Source organism: Lagenorhynchus albirostris, chromosome 20 (assembly GCF_949774975.1).
Source record: "Lagenorhynchus albirostris chromosome 20, mLagAlb1.1, whole genome shotgun sequence".
NCBI lineage: Eukaryota > Metazoa > Chordata > Mammalia > Artiodactyla > Delphinidae > Lagenorhynchus > Lagenorhynchus albirostris.
Genome location: NC_083114.1, coordinates 30,597,506 through 30,619,613, shown reverse-complemented (window position 1 = coordinate 30,619,613; position 22,108 = coordinate 30,597,506). Strand labels below are relative to the sequence as shown.

The following is a 22,108-nucleotide window of genomic DNA, read 5'->3' as shown; positions in this document are numbered from 1 at the left end:
TAAGTATCAGAATTTTTATTCATTAGAATAAATGAATTAATTAAAAATATTATTCAAAAGTTTTATCCATAATATATAAAGAACTTTTACAAATCAATAAGAAAAAGATAAGACAACCTTTTAGTAAAAAAGACAAAAGACAAGAATAGACACTTCACGAAGGAGGCTGTCTAGGTGACCAGTACACATTTTTAAAGGTGCTCAGCCTCTTTTGTCAGAGAAACGCAAATTGTGATGTGTCCCAGTGTGGATCTCTTGAGTTTATCCTACATGAAGTTTGTTGAGTTGAGTTTTTTGGATGTTTAGATTAATAGATTTCATTATATGTAGGAAATTTTTATCCATTTTTCTTCAAATAATTTTTCTCCTCCTCTCTAATTCCCATTATGTGTATGTTGGTACACTTGGTGGGGTCCCACAGGTCTCCGAGATTCTGTTCATTATCGTTTTCAGGAAATGCCGGATAAAAACCACATTATGATACCATTGCATACCCACTGTAATGGCTAATACATTTTAAACTGGCAATATTAAATATTGAAAGAATTTGGAGAGGTGGAAACTCTCATAGCCTGCTGGTAGGAATGAAAATTGATACCACTCCTTTGGAAAACTGTTGGGCAATACGGGCTGAAGCTGAACAAACACATCCTATGGCTTTCCCAGTTCCAACAGAGTGGGAGGTGGTGTTTGCCAGTCGAATTTTACAAGATAATTTAGAGCAGCATTGTTCTTTTTCAGGTGGTTTTGTTTTCTTGTGTTTTTAGTTTTAAAAATATAAATGTAATTTATAACAAAGTAAAGGATGTGAAAAACTGGAGAAGACTAGAAAGGTAGTTTGGGTCTAGACTGTGTAGAACCTTGAATGTCATTCTGATGCATCCAGGCACAGAGCTTAGGTAGATCGATGTAATATTTTAGCAGGGTTAATCTGCTTGGCTTAGGAGGAGAGGATCCGTTTTCTTTTTTATGAGGTGGTTTTTTTTTTTTTTTTTTTTCCGAGTGAAGTTCAAGAGTAGATATCTGCTTGTAAGTTCAGTAGCTTTATTCCTAGTAGCCAAAAGCTAAAAGCAACCCAAATTCTTTCCTAATAGTAATAAGGAAAGAAACTGGATATATTCACATTTTGGAGCCCTGCACAGAAATAATGAAAATGAATAAACTGCTATATATAACAATATAGATGAATCTCATGAATATCATGTTGAGCAAAGAAGCAGGATATGAGTACAACTCTATCATAACATTTATGTAAAGTTCAAAAACAGGCAAAACTAATCTATGGTGTTTAACTCTGGATGGAAGTTACCTTTGAGGAGGAAGGTTAGTGAGCAATTTTAGGAGGCATGGAGGAATTTTGGGGTGCCATTAATTTGTGACCATACACTAGGCTGTATACTTATGTATGAGACAGACAGACAGACAGACAGACACACACACACACACACACACACACACACACACACACACAGAATGATGGCAGTGTTAGCTCTGAGAGAGGGAAACTGAAATAGATGCTAAAGTCTTTGATGCCCGTGGATGAATGTGATAGTGAGTAGAAAGGGTGGGAACATGGGAGGGAGGGAGTAGCTGAAGGGCATGAACCACAAAGGAAAGGAGTTTTTGTTCATTGGTGAGAGTAGTGACCTGGAAGAGGGGTTAGAAACAGAAGACTGTTAATGCTCCTTTCTGTACTGGGGGTCCATTTAACATGGGAGAATGAGCAACTTTTTTTTTTAAAGAAGAACTAGATATCCGGGCGGTAGATACCATACTCTGGGCTACTGAGTTTATTTACTAAACAATCAGAACCACCTGAGTAGCTTTTTGGAAAAAGGTCCTGGATCCCATTCTAATATTCTCGTTCAGTACATCTAGAGTAGGGCCAAGAATTTAAAAAATTCCTCCAACTGACTGATATACAGCCTGATTCGGGAACTCCCTAGTAAAGGAAAAGGGCTAAGAAACAGTTTCGAGGTGGAGGGGGGATAGTTTTCTGCCTTTTAAAATAGGAGTTGCAGTGGGTACAGAGGCTGAAAGAAAAATTGGCAATGGGATAATCCTTAGAAGAGGAAGAGGATGGGGACTTCCCTGGTGGCACAGTGGTTAAGAATCCGCCTGCCAGTGCAGGGGACACGGGTTCGAGCCCTGGTCCAGGAAGATCCCACATGCCGTGGAGCTACTGAGCCTGCGCTCTAGAGCCCGCGAACCACAACTACTGAAGGCCGCGTGCCCAGAGCCCGTGCTTTGCCACAGGAGAAGGCACTGCAATGAGAAGTCCGCACACTGCCACGAAGAGAAGACCCTGCTCGTCACAACTAGAGAAAGGCCGCGCACGGCAACGAGGACCCAATGCAGCCAAAAATAAATAAATAAAATAAATAAATTTTTTTTTTAAAAAAGGAAGAGGATGAAGAAGTAGGAGAAGGTAAGGACATAAGAATGTGAACATAGATGAAAAACATATAAGTAAATAACTGGCCTGAAGCTTCTGAATAACTAAACTTTTCTCCTAAGTTTTTCCCCCAGATCTCTTTGGAAGCACTGATGAATAGTCAGAACCTGATTATTTCATGCTATTTTTTATATTATCTACTTTAAGACTTTGCTGCATGTAACGTTATTTAATGTTGTGTTTCTTTAGAATATATTTAAATAGCTTTATTTAAGGAGGTCAATTTTTTTTTTTTTTTTTTTTTGCGGTACGCGGGCCTCTCACTGCTGTGGCCTCTCCCGTTGCGGAGCACAGGCTCCGGACGCACAGGCTCAGCGGCCATGGCTCACGGGCCCAGCCGCTCCGCGGCATCTTCCCAGACTGGGGCACGAACCCGTGTCCCCTGCATCGGCAGGCGGACTCTCAACCACTTCGCCACCAGGGAAGCCCAAGGAGGTCAGTTTTAACCAACATTTCCATATCTAACACTTGTTAGGCGTTGTACTAGGCGCTAGAGAGAAGTCAGATGGTTTCCTTGGCTTAAGGAGCTTATTATCAATACAGGTAATATAGAGATGACATTATTTTCAGATGTCTATATTATGCATCAGTCATTAGCAAGGTAAGTCTGAAATCTTCAAACTGTACTTCAGTATTTAATCAAACTAGAAAAAATGTCTGCCAAACCGTCATGACCTGAGCATTTTGCTGTCCAGAGACCTGGAGAAGACTTCTGCTATTTTGGTGTCTAGTTCCTTGGGATCTGTTATACCAGGGAGCTTGACTTTGATCCAAGACCACTGGGTTATGCGATATATTCTCCTTTTCCTTACCCTCATACCCCTAACCATATATACTGTACACATGGTCACCTTTTTATTTCTAGGGTTCAGGATGGGGTTGAGGATTATGCCTGAATTTTGAGTAGTAATGAGGCCAGTCATCAGCCACTGTTCTTTGTACACCTCTCTGGGCAATATGATTTCTTCTCTGTGCTTCTTATCATGAACACCAACTCCTAAGAGGTCCATAGACAAGTATTCAAACAACATCAACCAGTTTACTTTTTCTTTCTTTCTTTCTTATTAAATTTGTCCAGTTATATAGCTTTCATTTTCTACATCTCTTTCTTTTGCAGGTAGTAACCATGGCTATATGGGTGCCAGTAGCAGAATGTCAAGAAGAGCACATTTATCCTCTGCTGCTACCAGTAGTTTATTAGACATTGATCCTTTAATATTAATACATTTGTTGGACCTTAAGGACCGGAGCAGTATGGAAAATCTGTGGGGCTTACAGCCTCGCCCGCCTGCTTCACTTTTGCAGCCCACAGGTAAAATATTAACAATAATTTCCCATTTTTCTGTGCTTCTCCAGAAGAACTCTTAAATTTGAACCCAAGTATCTTAAGTGTTGGAACATGGTATGTTTCTGTAGCAAATTGATTTTTCATTGTATGTTATAAAAATATATCAATCAAATCAATTTTTTGTTGTTATTGTTCAAAGGTGTTTTGTGCAAAAATAATGTCAAAATGCCTGTAAGAAGGTTTTTATATGATTTGCCTTTTAGATTGTGACTGATTGACCGTTTGATCCATATGAAATACAGTTGTCCTCTTTGTGAATGGACTTCAAGTTTTGCAGGCTTCATGAATACCCTAACTTCTTAGTGGAACTGTGTCTAAGTTAGAAATAGAAAAAGAAGGTTTACTTATGTTTTGATGTTTAATAGCCTAAAAATGTATACCAATTAGTATTTTTTTTTGAAAAATTATTTGTTAAAGAGGAGTGACATTTGTGTTACTGTAATACACTGTATACACATACACAATTTAAATGTATAGTCAAACCTGGACTTTTTGAAACTTTTAGACATAGGCATTTACTTTAAAATGACACATTTTAAAAACCATTTTTGTTGGAAAGCTTCCTAAAATATACTGCACATTTTTCTTTCTTTTTTTTTTTTTTTTAAGGAATATTTATTTTTTGGTTGCGTTGGGTCTTTGTTGCTGTGTGCAGGCTTTCTCTAGTTGCAGCGAGCAGGGCCTATTCTGCGTTGCAGTGCACGGCTTCTCATTGCAGTGGCTTTGCTTTGTTGTGGAGCACAGGCTCTAGGAGCACAGACTTCAGTAGTTGTGGCATGTGGGCTCAGTAGTTATGTCTTGCGGGCTCTAGAGCGCAGGCACAGTAGTTGTGGTGCACGGTCTTAGTTGCTCCACAGAATGTGGATGCTTCCCAGACCAGGGATCGAACCTGTGTCCTCTGCATTGGCAGGCACATTCTTAACCACTGCACCACCAGGGAAGTCCCTACTGAACATTTTTCTACCTTCCTAAACAACAGTTACTATACAGATTAAATCAATGATTTACAACAGTGATTTTGATGCTTCTTTAAAGCAGCAGAACTCATTTTTCAAGTAGAATTTAAGGCAGAGTCTCAGTGTAGAAAACAGAGAAATAGAGCTGCTCTAGTGGGGGATAGATCGGAGCTTGGATTATTTAGGCCTCTTTTTTCCTAAGGTATACTTCCTGGAAGCCTGGGTCCTCAGTCTGAGTGTCTCCAATCAGGTTATGAAACAGTTGCGTTTTATCTATGGTCGAAGTACATTTTGTATTATGCCTGTACTCTTGTAGTACTTACCACATTGTAAATAATTTTACATTTTTTTTCTGAGACATTTTTGTTTTAGAAAACTTTTTTTTTTCTTTTGTGGTACACAGGCCTCTCACTGTTGTGGCCTCTCCCATTGCAGAGCACAGGCTCCAGACGCACAGGCTCAGCGGCCATGGCTCACGGGCCTAGCTGCTACGTGGCATGTGGGATCTTCCCGGACCGGGGCACGAACCCGTGTCGCCTGCATTGGCAGGCGGACTCTCAACCACTGCGCCACCAGGGAAGCCCTAGAAAACTTTTAAAATATAGAAAATTGTAAAGAAGAAAATAAAAATTACACATAGTTCTTGTGATCAACAAAGAAATACCCTTAAAAAAACCCCAACTTATCACACTGGCAAAGGTTTTGCTTAAATTATAACCAGTGTTGGGGCTTCCCTGGTGGCGCAGTGGTTGAGAATCTGCCTGCCAATGCAGGGGACACGGGTTCAAGCCCTGTTCCGGGAAGATCCCACATGCTGCGGAGCAACTAGGCCCATGAGCCACAACTACTGAGCCTGCGCGTCTGGAGCCTGTGCTCCGCAACAAGAGAGGCCGCAATAGTGAGAGGCCCGCGCACCGCGATGAAGAGTGGCCCCCGCTTGCCGCAGCTAGAGAAAGCCCTCGCACAGAAACGAAGACCCAACACAGCCAAAAATAAATTAATAAGTTAATTAATTAAAAAAAAATTATAACCAGCGTTGTTTGCAAAGACCTAGTGAAACAGACAAGTTCTGTTTCTGTAGGTAGATGTATACATTGGTTTAACAATTTTGAAGGAAAATTTTGTAGTAGGTGTAAAATACCTCTATCCTTTAATCCTATAACTTCACTTCTAGGAATATATTCCAAAGAGAAAATAATCAGAGTTGTTGAAAATATCCAACAATTCAGTTATGGTTGAAAAATTACAGTTTTGCCATGGAATAGCATATTTTATAGACAGGTAAAATCATGTTTTTGAAAAATATTCAATGTCATCGGAAAAAAAAGAATGCAGTCTACATAAATAGAGTAAGATCTTGGTTCTCTGAAAGTTTAGCTTTCTGTTAAAATTAATAATATAAATGAGATGACTTGAGTTTCAAATCCAGGTGATTAACATGCTGATGACAAGGAGGATGGGGGAAATAGTAGAGAGAAAGAGCAAGGCTTGGATTTAAACATCTTGAGTTTGACATACCAGTGGGATATCACGGTAGAGATGCCCAGTAGACAGCTAAAAATTAAGAACTGGAATACAGGCAGTTATTTGCCTAGAAGTGATACTGGCTAATTAAAACTAAGGGAGTAAGATTGCAAAGGGGTGAGTTTCAAGAAGTTTTTCAAAGAAAGGGGCTAGGGACATAATCATGGTGAACATCTATTTTTATTGAGTGTGTGGAAGATGAGTCAGATGAAGAGGCTTTGGAAAGGAGAGAGAACAGAGTCATGGAAGCCAAATGAAGATAACCTTTCTATGAGAGGATATTTAAAGGATAATGTTAGAAAAAGATCCAGCTTTCTTTTTATTAAAAAGATTGCTTGGATTTCGATGTTCATTTTTGATTCTTTGCATATTCTTTCCTTCTCAGTCTGTATACTTTCATTTCCTTTTTTTGTCATACTGCATTAGCTAGAACTTCCGGTAGAGATTAAAAAGGAGTGGTGAAAAGGTGTTCCTGATCTTGATGGGAAAGCTTCAAGTTTCTCACCATAAAGTATGATACTAGCTGTAGGTTTTCTTTTTTTATATGTATAAATTTATTTTATTATTTTAAATTTTTGGCTGCGTTGGGTCTTCATTGCTGCACGCAGCCTTTCTCTAATTGTGGTGAGCAGGCGCTACTCTTCATTGCAGTGTGGTGGCTTCTCTTGTGGCGGAGCATGGGCTCTAAGTGCGCAGGCTTCAGTAGTTGTGGCACAAGGGCTCAGCAGTCGTGGCTCGTGGGCTCTAGAGTGCAGGCTCAGCAGTTGTGGCACACGGGCTTAGTTGCTCCGCAGCATGTGGGATCTTCCCAGACCAGAGATCGAACCCGTGTCCCCTGCATTGGCAGGCGGATTCTTAACCACTGTACCACCAGGGAAGCCCTTTAGGTTTACCATAGGTATTCTTTATCAAGTTAAGGAAGTTCCCCTTTATTCTGAGGTCTTATCATGAATGGTTGTTGGATTTTGTCAAATGCTTTTTTTTGCATCTGTTGATATGATGTGATGGATTACATTAATTGATTTTCGAATGTTGAACCAGCCTTGCATACCTGGGATAAATCCCACTTGGTTGTGGTGTATGAGTTTTTAAATATGTTGTTGAATTCAGTTTGCTAATATTTTGTTGAGGGTTTCATGTTCATCAGAGATACTGATCTGTAGTTTTCTTGTAATGTCTTTGTCTGGTTTTGGTATTAGAGTAATGCTGACCTCATAGATTGAGTAAGGAAGTGTTCCCTCTGCTTCTTGCAGAGATTGTAGAGAATTTATATAATTTCTTCTTTAAATGTTTGGTAGAATTCACCAGTGGACCCATCTGGGCCAGATGCTTTCTGTTTTGGAAAGGTATCAGTTACTGATTAAATTTCTTTAATAGATGCAGGCCTATTCATATTGTATATTTCTTCTTGTGTGAGTTTTGGCAGATTGCCTTTCAAGGAATTGGTCCATTACATCTAGATTCTCAAATTTGTTGGCATAGAGTTGTTCTTAATTTTCCTTTATTATCCTTTTGTTTCTTTCAACACATATTGAGTGAACACCTATCATGTATCAGACTCACTGCAGGTTTTTGTTCTTAACCACTGTGCCATAGAAAGAACATCGTAAGGGGCATCAGGGTTTGAACAACAGATAATGTAGCCGAACTAGATTTTAAGGTACATGTAGTGGTAAATAGAAGTGGAAAGTCAAGTTGGATCTGTTCTGTGGAAGGCATTTCATGCTTGCCTGAGGAATTTATTCATAGTGGACAGTGGGGAACCATTGTTTTAGTTTAGGAGTAGTTTGATTCAAACTGTATTTTAGAAAGCTTGCAGGGCTGAGAAAGCTATCAGACATGAAAATCTAATCAGGGTATAGTTGTAGAAGTTTATTTGTGGTTCCTAGTATGAGAGGACAAATTCCTACATTTCTGTGTATTTTCTCAATTATTATATGCTTAAAAATATGTGGAGCTGGGATAAGGTCTTCAGAATCTTTTGACATTATAAAAGTTGTACTTAACCTCTAGGGAACAGATTAACCTAGGCAATGTATAATTAAGATTTTACTTATAGCAAACAGTTATGCTTGTAAAGGTAGAGTTTATGGGGCTTGGCAACTAATTGTAACATGGTAAGGAGGACTCTGAAGTGGCTTAGGTGACCAGAAGGGTGGCAGCATTGACAGATACTGAAGTCTGGAGGAGAAGCTGTAGAGAATTGTCGTTCTTGAAAGGTACAACTGAGTGATATGAAAGAAGTGTTATAGCTGAGACTCTCAGTTCTATTAACCTTATAACTTGGCAAATTCAGGAAGGCTTCTCATCTTCAGTGCAGTAAGTATCCTTAAGTTGTCAGGTTCCTTTGGTGAAATTCCACAGCACCTTACACTCTCCTGTCTTAGCACTTAACCACACAGTACTGAAGTGGATTGAGAGCTTTGTGAGGGCAAAGACCGGGTGTTCGTCTTGTTCACTGTTATATCCTCTGCGTAGCACAGTGCTTAGCATTTGAAACAAACTCAGTAATTGTTTATTAACTGATTTTTCAGATGATGGAGGTTTGTTTAAGTCTGTTTTGTATTTTCCCATTTGGGCTTCCTACTTTTAAAAATTCTTGTCAGTTTCTAGTAATAATAAACCGAACCACGTGGTTTAATACAGGTTTTCATATTTAAGTCCAGGTGGATGTGGGGTGGGAGGTGGGAGCCACAAAGATTTTATTTAGCAAAACATTTTGAGTATTTTGTGCCATAGGTTGCTTGGCCTGGAATATAAAGATCACTAAGATGTAATCTCAGCCCTTAAGTTGTTCACATTCTGCATGTTTGTCTTCCTTACTGTAATGTGATAAGTGCTGTAATAGAAGTGGACTCCCTGTGCTCTACAAAATTAGGTGAGAATTGATTTGAAAGAAGGGGAGCAGCTGGTGGTTTAGGTGCCTGAAGAAGGAGACATTTCAGATTACACCTGATGAGTTTGGGTTAGTAGAGCAAAGGAAAGAGGACGTGTAAAAAGGATGAAAGCGAGATAGAACATGGCTGGTATGTTAGAGATGCAAACAGTTCCAAAGATTGGATATGTTTGGGATAGAGGCAGAAGATAAAGCCACTGAGAGTGAAGGTGGAATCAGATAATGTAGGGCCTTGTGTGCCATGCTGGTGCTTTCCTCAGTGAATCTAAGCGGGAAAGTAATATCTGATTTGGGTTTTAGAAAACTGCCCTGACATCTTGGTGGACAATGGGTTGAATGGAAATGTGCTACAGAGTGTTTTCACAGACATTAAATCTTCTGAGCTTCACAACCATCCTGTTACATGTATATTATTGTCTTCATTTTACAAATAAATAATAAGTGGACTCAGAAGTTGGAGGACTTAAAGGAAGTTACAGCAACTAAATGGTAGATCTGCAACCAAATCCTGGATTTCTAAAACCTCTCTCTTATTCTTGCTTTCAACTGCAAGTAACAAAATGCTGCTAATCGTGGCTTAGCTAATAATAATAAAGGCACTTTATTATGCATATTAAGTCTGGAGGTAAGTGATTCCAGGTTCATCAGGTATTTAAAGGCAGGGCAAGGGATGGTCTTCCTGCAGTTCTCTTGCCTCTTCTGTCATGGCAATAAGATGACTGCCACAGCTTCATACATCATTTATTCACAAGAATATGTTACTAGCAGGAAAGAAAAGAATGGATGGAAAAGAGACTTATTCCGTGACGCTGGAGAGCAAAGTTATTAATATTAAGATCACTGACTTTGGAGGCAGACTCCTTCGTTTGAATTCAAGCTCCTCTACTTATTATCTGTATCACCCAACATAATAAAATCTCCCTATCAGGATAGAAAATCTCTGCCTCCGCTCCCCCCAGCTTTTGGCTGAAACTCTGAGTCATGTGCCCACCCTAAATGCTCAAAGAGGAATGAGCTTAGACCAGTCCTAGACTCATATCCTCTGGGGCCGAACAAAGGATGGACCTAACCGTCCAGAGCACACTGCTGCCCACCTAATACCTGAACACAATCTGGGTTATTTTCGCATGGTAGAAGTGGGGTGATAGCTGTTGCACACACTAGGATGCTACCTTGCCCTGTTATATGGCAGTAGATTGTTACAGTGTGTAAGCAGGTTCAGCTATCATTCCGAATTGTTCTTTTGTCTACTTAGGGTACCTGTTGGTCCCCTGTTTGTTGGGGTGTGTGTGTGTTATTTTTTTGGGTAGGGAACTTGGTTTCTTTTTGCTTTGCGTCAGTCATAATGTTCTTTGATTTCCAAAATATCTACCTCATTTGCTCTTCCTGCATAGAAAGTGTGTGTTTTCCTTGGTCATTTCTCTCTTCTTAACATTTGGGTGGGCAAAAAGAAATTAAAAACAACTTTAACTACTTTCTCTTGGAAGAGTGAAAGCATTGTTAGTTTAGTGGCTGCAAAGACTCAGTGACAAGGAACTAGTTTTTTATGATATTCCATGGCACTTAATAGCTGTATCTACATTGGATGATAGTTCAGTAAATCAGTTTTTTCAATTCAGTTAGCATACATTTTTTATATAATATGTATAGCATATTAGACTAAGTGGCTTCTAGGTTTATGTTTTTTCTGTTTTTTTTTATTGTGAACATAATAAAAGCTCAGTATAGAAAATTTGAGAAAAGTGGAAAACTATAAAGAAGAAAGCCCAGGCAGTAGGGCAGCTTTTAAAACTTTTAGAAGTAAATACATAATTCAGATTTGAGTGATTATAATGTGACCCAGATTTTAACTTTGTAGGTGTGAATAGAGTAGGATACTTGTGTCTGTCTTTATTTTCATTAATGGGATTTAATGCATGCTTTTATGTTGATACCACCTAAATCACCTTAAGTTATTTACACCTCAAATTTGCTTATAGTCACAGTATAGAATGGTTTCATGAATGTTAAAGTCTATATTAACATGACTTGTCACTTTCTCTCTGAAGCATCGTGTTCTCGAAAAGATAAAGACCAAAGGAAGCAGCAGGCAATGTGGCGAGTTCCCTCTGATTTAAAGATGCTAAAAAGACTCAAAACTCAAATAGCTGAAGTTCGATGTATGAAAACTGATGTAAAGAATACACTTCCAGAAATAAAAAGCAGCAATGCTGCTTCTGGAGACATGCCGGCAGGCCTTCTTTCTGTTGACCAGGCAGCTCTGGCTGCATGTGGAACCGAGAACTCTAGCAGATTACAGGATTTGGGAATGGAGCTCTTGGCAAGGTCATCAGTTGCCAGTTGTTACATACGAAACTGTAAGTGAAAAAGATCCTATTAGTTTTATTTCTCCATGTGTCATTTGGGAAGCTAGAGGACAGGTTATTTTCAGAATAATAATATTCAAACATCTCCCTCACAATGAATTAAGACTACAAATGCAAACAGCCTTTTCTCCCATCCAAAACTGACTCTGTATTTTCTGCTGTGTAATGGAGCTAACATTTCTTGGTTGCTTATTCTATATGGGTCAGCAAACAAGACAAAATCCTTAACCTCGTGGATCTTGCATTCATGTATTCATGTGATAGGAATTGGACGTTAAAATGTGTAGACAAGTAAAGATAATTTCAGTTGGCAAAAAGTGCGTGAAGGAAACAACAGAGTGAGATGGGCAGAGCAAGTGAGGTGTGTGCTATTTTAGTTAGGGTAGTCAGAAAGTCTCTCAGGAGGCAACAGTTGAACTGATATCTGAAGGTTAAGAAGGTGGCAGCCATGCAGAGATCTGGGGGAAGCATTCTTCAGGGTAAACAGAATGGAAAATGCAAAGTCCCATATAAAGGATTTGCTCTGCATGTTTGAAGGCTCGAAGGAAGACCATTTGGGCTGAACATGGTGAATTAAGCAGAGGCGAGAGTGACAGGAAATAAGTCAGAGAGGTAGGCAGGATCTAGGTCAGGTAGGTCTTATAAGACCTCAATAAGGAGTTTGAGTTTTATTCTGATTTTAGGAGAAAGTCTCTAGAGAATGAAAATCAGGGGGGTGTTTATGATCTGATATACCTTTTTACAGAGATGACTTTCTTTGTTGTGTGAAGAAGGGTCTGAAAAGGGTTGAGAGTGGGAGTTGTGAGACCAGTAAACAGCCTGTAACAATAGCTTGTGTGAAATACGGTGACTTATTCTGGAGTTACTACACTGGGTAGGTGGGCTTGCTCATGGTCTTCCAGCCTTTCTTAATTCTCCCAAGGATGGTATATAACTAGTACTACTCTAGATACATAGGACAGAAGTTAATCTATTACATACAGTAGATATTTTAGACCAGGAGGGCTCAGTTCTTTCCCACAAACCTCGTAAGAAAGGTTTAAGGGAAAGAAAAAAACTAAGAATGATGTTTCAGTGTTTGGTCTAAGCAACTTAGTGACAGGTGGTGTCATTAATTGAGACACAAATCAAATAAGGAAAAAGAAGGTATGGGGATTGTTGTGCCATAGGGGCAGGAAGTCGGGAGTTCTTTTTTAAACATACTAGGTTTGAGATGTCTGCTAGATACTCTAGTAAATATCTCATAGGCAGTTGAGTGCTACATAAGTCTGAAGGATATGGGGTTAAAGCTGGATATAAACAGTTGGAAGTCAACAGTATCAGATGTTGTTTAAAGCCAGGGATCAAGTATGAAGGGAATTTAAATGGAGAAATTTTGGTTCTGGGCACTTAAATATTTAAAGGCCTGGTAATGAAGGGGAAGCCAGCAAAGGAAATTGAAAAGAGCAATCATTAAGGGCAGAGAAAAACTAGAAGAAATGAAATCTCAAAAAAATTTTTAAATGCATCTCAAAACAGTGGAGTGGTTGTATCATTGAGAGGTGTCAAAATGAAGGGCGGGTGACCCTTTTAAGAACCATTTCCATTTACGGGTATAGCAGAAGTGAATGAGGTGAGAAAGCAGAGCATGTCTGCGCAGCTCCTTCAAGAACTGTCACAATAAATTGGGTGGTCCCTGGAGGGGTTGTGGAGTCAGCAAAGAGTTTGTTATCTCTGTGTTGTTTTCTTTCATTTTCTTAAACATATATGCTTTTCTTACCTGGGACCTGGGTGTTTTTGGTGGTACATAACATAAAATTTACCATTTTAACTTTTTTTTTTTTTTTTGCGTTATGCGGGCCTCTCACTGTTGTGGCCTCTCCCGTTGCGGAGCACAGGCTCCGGACGTGCAGGCTCAGCAGCCATGGCTCACGGGCCCAGCCGCTCCGCGGCATGTGGGATCTTCCCAGACCAGGGCAAGATCCCCTGCATTGGCAGGGGACTCTCAACCACTACGCCACTAGGGAAGCCCCATTTTAACTATTTTTAACTGTACAATTCAGTGGCATTAAGTACATTCACACTGTCGTGCAACAGTCATCACTATTCACCTCCAGAACTTTTTCATCATCCCAAACTGAAATTCTATATCCTTCGAACAGTAACTGGGCATTCCCCCTTTCCCCTACCCTCTGGTAACTACTATTATACTTTCTGTTTCTATAAACTTAACTATTCTAGATATCTCATATAAGTGGAATCATACAATATTTGTCTTTTTGTGTCTGACTTATTTCACTTTAGCATAATTTCTTCATATTGTATCAAGTGTCAGAAATTCATTTCTTTTTCAGGCCAAGTAATATTCCCTTGTATGTATGTATGTATGTGTATATATATATATATATGTATATACACACTACATTATGTTTACCCATTCATCTGTTGATGGACATTTGGGTTGTTTCCACTTTTTGGCTGTCATGAATAATGCAGCTATGAACACATGTGTGCAAATATCTGTTCAAGTCTCTGCTTTCAGTTTTTTGGGGTGTATACCTAAAGTGGGATTGCTGGTTCATATGCTAATTCTGTTTAATTTAAAAAAATTTTTTTTAAATTATGGTAAATTTTACCACATTTTGTTAAACAAAATTTACCATCTTCACCTTATGTGTACCTATCAATGGCATTAAGTACATGCACGTTGTTGTGCCAGCAACACCACCATCCATCCACAGAACTTTTTTTTTTATCTTGCAAAACTGAGTCTCTATACCTATTAAACGGTAGTTCTCCCTTCTTCCTCCCCCCATCTCCTGGCAGCAACCATTTTGCTTTCTGTCTGTATGAATTTGATTTCTCTGGGTACCTCATATAAGTGAAAACATAGAGTATTTGCCCTTTTGTGGTTGATTTATTTCACTTAGCATAAGCTTCTCAGGGTTCATCCATGTTGTACCATTCAGTGCAAATATCTGTTCAAGAATAGATGTTTCATGAACAGACACAAGGAATATCTTGTGGGATGCTGATACTGATATTCTCTTCCTTTTTATGGCTGCATAATATTCCACTGTGTGTATATACTCATTTGTTCACCCATTCATCTTTTGATGGATACTTGGGTTGACCATGTATATGAGGATTTATTTCTGGGCTCTCCATATGTGTGTTTATTAAAATGGGATATATTAATGCTTGGTACTGATGGCAATAATACAGTAGAGATGAATAGGAAAGGGGATAATTGCCAAATACATAGGATTCTCTTAAATAAAGATGACAGTATAATAGAAAAATGAGTAAAGGTTATGATTAGGTTGTTAACATAAGTAGAAATACAAAACGGCAGTAAATGTATGAAAAGATACTCAACCATATCTAGTTGTCAAGGAAATGAAAATTTAAAACCAAAAGAAATAATGCTTTTTGGATGGACTTTTGCAAAAAGTTTTTGTTACATATTTCTGCAGATACTTCCCCTGTTGTCACTTGTTTTTGTGTTCTGCTAAACGTGAAATTTTAAATTTTTAAATTTCAAGCTCTATTAATAGTATTCATGGTTTGGGGATTTAATGTTTTTATTTGGAAGGCCTTTTCAACTCCAAGTTTATAAAAACAACACTTATTAGTTCTAGCTTTGTTTTTTAACTTTTTACATTTAGGTCATTATTCCATATGTAATTTGTTTTTTCCATGGTGGTGTGTGAGGTAATAAGTTCAGTGATCCACCCCCCTGCCCTACCCACCCACCCAAACGAAACATGTTTTTTGTGGGGTTTTTTTGTTTTTTTTTGTTTTTTTGCGGTACGCGAGCCTCTCACTGCTGTGGCCTCTCCTGTTGCGGAGCACAGGCTCCGGACGCGCAGGCTCAGCGGCCATGGCTCACGGGCCCAGCCGCTCCGCGGCATGTGGGATCTTCCCAGACCGGGGCACGAACCCGTGTCCCCTGCATTGGCAGGCAGACTCTCAACCGCTGCGCCACCAGGGAAGCCCACGAAACATGTTTTTTGAAGAATCTGCTCTGTTCAACAATATGGAACTCATCCTTTATATTATAGACCAAATTGCCGTATTTACATAGTTCTGTTTTTAAATTCATTCATAGAATGAATTGAACCAGGTGAAATTGCCAGTATGAGACTTTTTGTTTGTTTCTGGCCACACCACTCGGCTTGCAGGATTTTAGTTCCCTGACCAGGGATCAAACCTGTGCCCCCTGCAATGGAAACACAGAGTTCTAACCACTGGACTGCCAGGGAATTCCCAAGAAACCATTTTCTTTCTTTCTTTCTTTTTAATATTTATTTATTTATTTGTGGTTGCATCAGGTCTTAGTTGCCGTGTGCGGGATCTTTCGTCGCGGCACATGGGCTCTTTGTTGTGGCATGCGGGCTTCTCTCTAGTTGTGGCGCACGGGCTCCAGAGTGCATGGACTCCAGAGTGCACGGGCTCTGTAGTTGCGCACGCAGGCTTAGTTGCCCCTCAGCATGTGGGATCCTAGTTCCCCGACCGGGTATCGAACCCGCGTCCCCTGCGTTGGAAGGCAGATTCTTAACCACTGGACCACCAGGGAAGTCCCATGAAACTTTTTTCTAACATATAAAAACAGCAATTTGATATTGTTCAACCAGATATTTGTTGTGTTGTGTACCAGACCCACACTTTTTTAACCATTGTAGTTTTATAGTTTGTAATACTGTGGTATGTTTGCCTTCTTTTTTTTTAATTTTAATTTTCAAAAAATTTTATTGGGGTAATTTACAATATTGTGTTAGTTTCTGCTGTACAGCAAAGTGAATCTGTTATACAAATACATACAATCCAATCTTTTTTAGATTCTTTTCCCATAGAGGCCATTACAGAGTATTGAGTAGAGTTCCCTGTACTATACAGTAGGTACTTGTTAGTTATTTATTTTATATGTAGTAGTGTGTATGTCTCAATCCCAGTCTTCCAATTTATCCAGCCCCACTCCCCAGTAACCATAAGTTTATTTTCTGCATCTGTAACTCTATTTCGGTTTTGTAGATAAGTTCATTTGTAGCCTTTTTTTAGATTCCACATATAAGCGACATCATGTGATATTTGTCTTTCTCTGTCTGACTTACTTCACTCAGCGTGAGAATCTCTAGGTCCATCCATGTTGCTGCAAATGACATTATTTTGTTCTCTTTTATGGCTGAGTAATATTTGACTGTATATATGTACCACATCTTCTTTATCCATTCCTCTGTTGATGGACATTTAGGTTGCTTCCATGTCGTAGCTATTGTAGCCTTCATTTTATTTTTGTTTTCAAAACTTCTTTGATGGCTCTTACATGTTTACTCTTCCAGAAATTAATTTTGACTGGAATTGTGTTACATTTAATGCATTAATTAACATTTAATTTGAGGAATTGACATCTTTTCAGTACTAAAACATTCAAATTTAGGAATGTGGTGTTTCCATTTGTTCAAGTCATCTGTTATGGACATATACTTCTTCAGAGTTTTAGTTTTCTTCATATAAGTTCTGCATGTATCTTGTTATTAATTTCTAGGTATATTATAATTTAGGTTGCTGTTGTGATGGGATCTCTTTTTCCCCCCCATAATATTTTCTAATTATTAGTTACTGACATACAGGAAGACTACTGGTTTTAATATGTATTCAACCCACTTAGTGAACTTTTTAAATTGTTAAGTTTTTTAGTCAATTATATTGAATTTTCTATGTAGACAATCATATCATCAGGAAATAGTCATCGTTTATCCACTCCTTTCCTGCCTATTTACTTTTCATATTGCATTGTCTAGGCTGGGACCTCAGAACAATGTTAACTAATAGCAATTATAGAATTTTTGTAATGTTTTCAACTCTGTTTGGGAATTCCTTTAGTTCTTAATCTCATTAAGTTCGAATTTTGTTATATGTTTCAAAAGGTAGTTTTTATCAAGTTGAAAAATATATCCTTCTATTCCTAACAACAATAATGGTTAACATTTACTATAATGGTTAACATTTACTAAGTGTTTATTGTGTACCAGGTATCATTCTAACTATTCTGAGACACATGTATTAACTCACTTAATCCCAACAACTCGATGAGGCAAGTTATTTTTATCCCCAATTTACAGATAAAGAAACTGAGGCACAGGGCATTAAAGGGTCCTAGAGTTTCACAGTGGTAATTGCAGAGCTAAGAACTTGAACCTTAAAGCCTGTGGCTTTCACCATTACACCAAACTACCTCTTTTCCTACTGTGAATGAAAAAATGTTGTGTGCCATATCAGTAAACAAAGGATGTTGCAGCTGCGTGAGGAAATTCAGAATGGGAGAGTCCTGAGGGAATTCAGGATGAGAAAGAAAGGAATGATTTCAATTAGCCCAGACTCTTGCATCTTCCCATACGTAGAAAAGTGCTAATTCATTAACTTGAGATATCTGTGGGATTTTTTGGTTTTTTTGATATTTTGTAACTGACTGTAATCTTTTGATGTGCCAACTACCTGGTCTTTGTTGAAAAAACCCATATATATCCTGGCTCCTCCATTGCCTCTTTGGAACAGTCCCTCAGAACTATTCTGAGAGGCTGCCTCCCAGGCTTGAAGTCCTCAGAAACTCCGCCAAATAAAACATAATTCTCAACTTTTAGGGTGTGCATTTTTTTCAGTCAACACTACTTACTAAGAGTTTTTTTAAGTCAAGAAGTTGTGTAGAATTATGTCAAATTCTTTTTTATTGTCAGTCAAAACAATCATATTATTTTGCCCTGTTACTTTATGAACACAGAGAATTATATTATTTATCTAATACTGACCATTCTTGAAATTCTAGAATGAGTCTTTCTACTTGGTTTTGGTTTGTAGTTGTTTAATATACCATTGACCCTTGAACAACATGGTTTTGAACTGTGTGGGTCCTCCTATCCACAGATTTTTTTCAATAAATCCGCAGTTGGCTGGGTCTTTGGATGCTGAACCACTGATAAGGAGGGCCGACTCTAAAGTTATACCTGGATTTTTGACTGCGTGGAGGGTTGGCGTCCCTAATCCCCTATTCTTCAAGGGTTAACTGTACTGGCTGTTTTTAGTTTGCTAATACTTAGGATTCTTTTTTTTTTTTTGGCTGCGCAGCATACGGGATTTTAGTTCCCCCTACCAGGGATCAAACTTGCACCCCCTGCAGTGGAAGTGTGGAGTCTTAACCACTGGACTGCCAGGGAAGTCCTAGCTAATACTTAGGATTCTTGACTATGTAGTCAATAAGTAAAATTGAGCTATAGTTTCATTATACTATCCTTAACACATCTGAGTTCCAAATTTATGCCAATCTCGTAGAATAAATTCAGAAGCTTTTGTCCTTTTCTATGCTGTAAAATTATTTTAACATGTTATCTGCTCGTTAAAAGTGTAATGAAACTCATCCATAAAACTATCTAGTGGTTCTTTCAGGGATAAAACTTTAACAGCCTTTTTCATTTCTGTGTGTTTATTGGTCTCATATTTCTGCTGCTTCTTAAATCAGTTTTCATAATTAATTTTCCTAGGAAATTAATTTTATTAGATAAATGTATTGGTATAAAGTCATTTGTTCCCTTAAATTTTAGAAACTTCCTCTGCATATGGGATATTAACTTTTTCAGTTATATCATTGCTTATTTGTGTTTTATTTTTTCCCTTGATTTGACTTGCTAGAGGCTTGTCCATTTATTCATGTCTTCAAAGACCTAGTTCTTAGATTTATTTCATCTACTGTCTTCTTTTTATTATGTTAATTTCTGCCTTTGTTTCTGTTAATGCATCACTTCTTCATTTTTTTCCCTTAACCAATAGTTTATGTATACTTTGCAGTGGAGAAATTGGTCATAATTTTTTCTCACAGCACCTTTTTTCCCCAGATGTACAATTCAGCAGTTTTTAGTATATTTACAAAATTGTGTGACAGTCACCATTATCTAAGTCTAGGACATTTTCATCCCTCCTCTTATTACCAAACTTAGGTTCGGCTGCTTGCTGCTCCAAAGCCAATAATTTGAGAGGCAAGTGTCAGTAGAAAGGAAAGGTGCTTTAATCAGAAAAGCCGGCAGTCTTGGGGGGACGGTAGACTTGTGTCCAGAGGCCAACTGCGAAGATCATGCTTAGCCATGACAGTTTTTTTTTTTTGTTTTGTTTTTGTTTTTGTTTTTGCGGTACGCGGGCCTCCCACTGCTGTGGCCTCTCCCGTTGCGGAGCACAGGCTCCGGACGCGCAGGCTCAGCGGCCATGGCTCATGGGCCCAGCCGCTCCGCGGCATGTGGGATCTTCCCAGACCGGGGCACGAACCTGCATCCCCTGCATCGGCAGGTGGACTCTCAACCACTGCGCCACCAGGGAAGCCCAGCCATGACAGTTTTTAAGGGGAAAAATGGGGTGGGGGGGTGGGGGGGAACCTCAGTGAATCATCGAGGCAGGAGGTTGGGTTCTGCATCATTCTCCAGTTTGTGTGCACATTGGCTGGCTCTCCCTTCAGATGTTATCTTGCCCAAGTGATCCCAAGCAGGATTGCTTAGGGGGGCTGTTGGGAGTAGAAAGCTAGTCATTTTTTTAAACTGCTAAATTCTTCATTCTTACTTCTTTTTTTCTAGGAAAAGAATCAACAAGGCATGGTGTGCATTCAGGAGAGCAAAAGTCAAGAGTTGGGTTAAATTGCCTAGTGATCTCATTCCTATAATTAGGTTCTTTTAAGGTTAGAGGGGAACAGAAATGGGCAAACAGGAAAGGGACAAAAGAGCTGCTTTCACTCTTGCTGTAAACTCCATACCCATGAGTTGTTATTCCCCATCTTCCCCTTCCCCCTATCCCCCTGATGACTGCTAATCTATTTTGTCTGTGTGGATTTGCTTCTGGACTTTTCATATAAATGGAATCACACAATATGAAGCCTTTTGTATCTGGCTTCTCTGGCTTAGCATAATGTGTTCAAGGGCCATCTGTAATGTAGCATGTATTATTTCATTCCTTTTTATGGCTGAATGATACTTCATTGTATGTGGGTACCACTTTTTGTTTGATCTACTCATCAGTTGATGAGGGCTTGGATTTTTTTCCCCCACTTTTTAGCTATTATGAATAATGATGCTATGAACATTCATGTACAGTTTTTTGTGGGGACATATGTTTTTATTTAAGTATATGCTTAGGAGTGGAATTGCTGGATTGTATGAGAACTATGTTTAACTTTTTGAGGCACAGCCATACTGTTTCCAAAGCAGCTGCACCATTTTACATTCTTCAACAGTATATAGGGTTCCAATTTCTCCATATCCTTATCAACACTTGTTATTGTCCATCTTTTCTTTGCCCATTGAATTATCTTGGTCTCCTTGTCAAAAATTAATTGACCATAAATGTAAGAGTTTATTTCTGGACTCTCAGTTCTGTTCCATTGGTCTATACTTCTGTCTTTACACCAGTACCACAATCTTGATACTATAGTTTTATGGCAAGTTGTGAAATCATAAGTGTGAGTCCTCCATACAAGAGTGTTTTGGGGTATTCTGGATCTTTTGCATTTTTCTATGAATTTTAGGATCAGCTTGTCAATTTCTGCAAAAAAAAAAAAGACAGTTGGAATTTTTATAGAGATTGTGTTGAATCTGTATTGTAGATCAAGTTTGGGAGTATTGCCATGTTAACAATATTAAGTCTTCCAGTTAATGAACACAGAATATTTTTCCTTTTTTCTTTATTTTCTTTCAAAAATATACAAGTCTTAACATTTCTTTGTTAAATTTTTCCCTAAGTATTTTATTCTATTTGATGCTATTGTAAATGGAATTGTTTTCTTAATTTCATTCTCGGCTTGTTCTTTGCTGATGTATAAAAAGTCAGTTGATTGTTGATCTTATATCCCACTACCTTGTTGAACCTGTTTATTACCTTTTTTTTTTTTTTTTTTTTCGGTACGCGGGCCCCTCACTGCTGTGGCCTCTCCCGTTGTGGAGCGCAGGCTCAGTGGCCATGGCTCACGGGCGCAGCCGCTCCGCAGCATGTGGGATCCTCCCGGACCGGGGCACAAACCTGTGTCCCCTGCATCGGCAGGTGGACTCTCAACCACTGCGCCACCAGGGAAGCCCTGTCACCTTTTAATGCATCTCTTCTGCTTTCTTTTTATTTCTTTTTATCATTTTTCCATCTCCTTGAGTTTATGCATGTTAGGCCATTTAGTTTCCGTTTTTTCTAATTCTTTTTTTTTTTTTAAGAAGCTACTCTTTATTTTAGACAACTTCATAGAATTATTTTCACACGTCCCCACTTCTTACCTTTCATCCTCTTAGTTGAAAAGTCTTGAGAGAGGTGAAAGAAAAATCACAGAGGGTAAACTTTGCAGCAGTAACAAAGTGCTTCCCCCAAGTACAGCTAACCGTTTCCACAAACTGGCATTCTGCAGAACAGTCTTCTAAAAAGTGTTGCTAGGTTTTCATGGGATAAAGGAGTAGGGGCTAAGACGTCCACGCTCAAATAGTGTGGGAAACGGTAGATTAAGGTTGGTGTTCTGTACTGTAACAGGAATTCTCAGAGTCCTTAATATTCTAAGGTGGGTTGATCTTCAAG

At 38.8% G+C, this 22,108-nt stretch overlaps 1 protein-coding gene across 14 annotated transcripts in view; it reads left to right on the top strand.

The window, feature by feature from the left end:
- TRIM37 (tripartite motif containing 37) overlaps positions 1 to 22,108 on the top strand; it is a 151,156-nt gene that overhangs the window by 77,352 nt on the left and 51,696 nt on the right. For 10 of the 14 annotated variants that reach the window (XR_009537529.1, XM_060133963.1, XM_060133962.1 and 7 more), the window contains exons 18-20: positions 2,750 to 2,890; positions 3,573 to 3,767; positions 11,228 to 11,536. Coding sequence is in view for 13 of the 14 variants with exons in the window: in XM_060133963.1 (XP_059989946.1) it covers positions 2,750 to 2,890; positions 3,573 to 3,767; positions 11,228 to 11,536 (645 nt within the window). In the remaining variant the exon portion in view is untranslated. The remainder of the gene's footprint in view (positions 1 to 2,749; positions 2,891 to 3,572; positions 3,768 to 11,227; positions 11,537 to 22,108) is intronic. The other 4 variants (XM_060133971.1, XM_060133969.1, XM_060133967.1 and 1 more) reach the window with 1 other exon arrangement.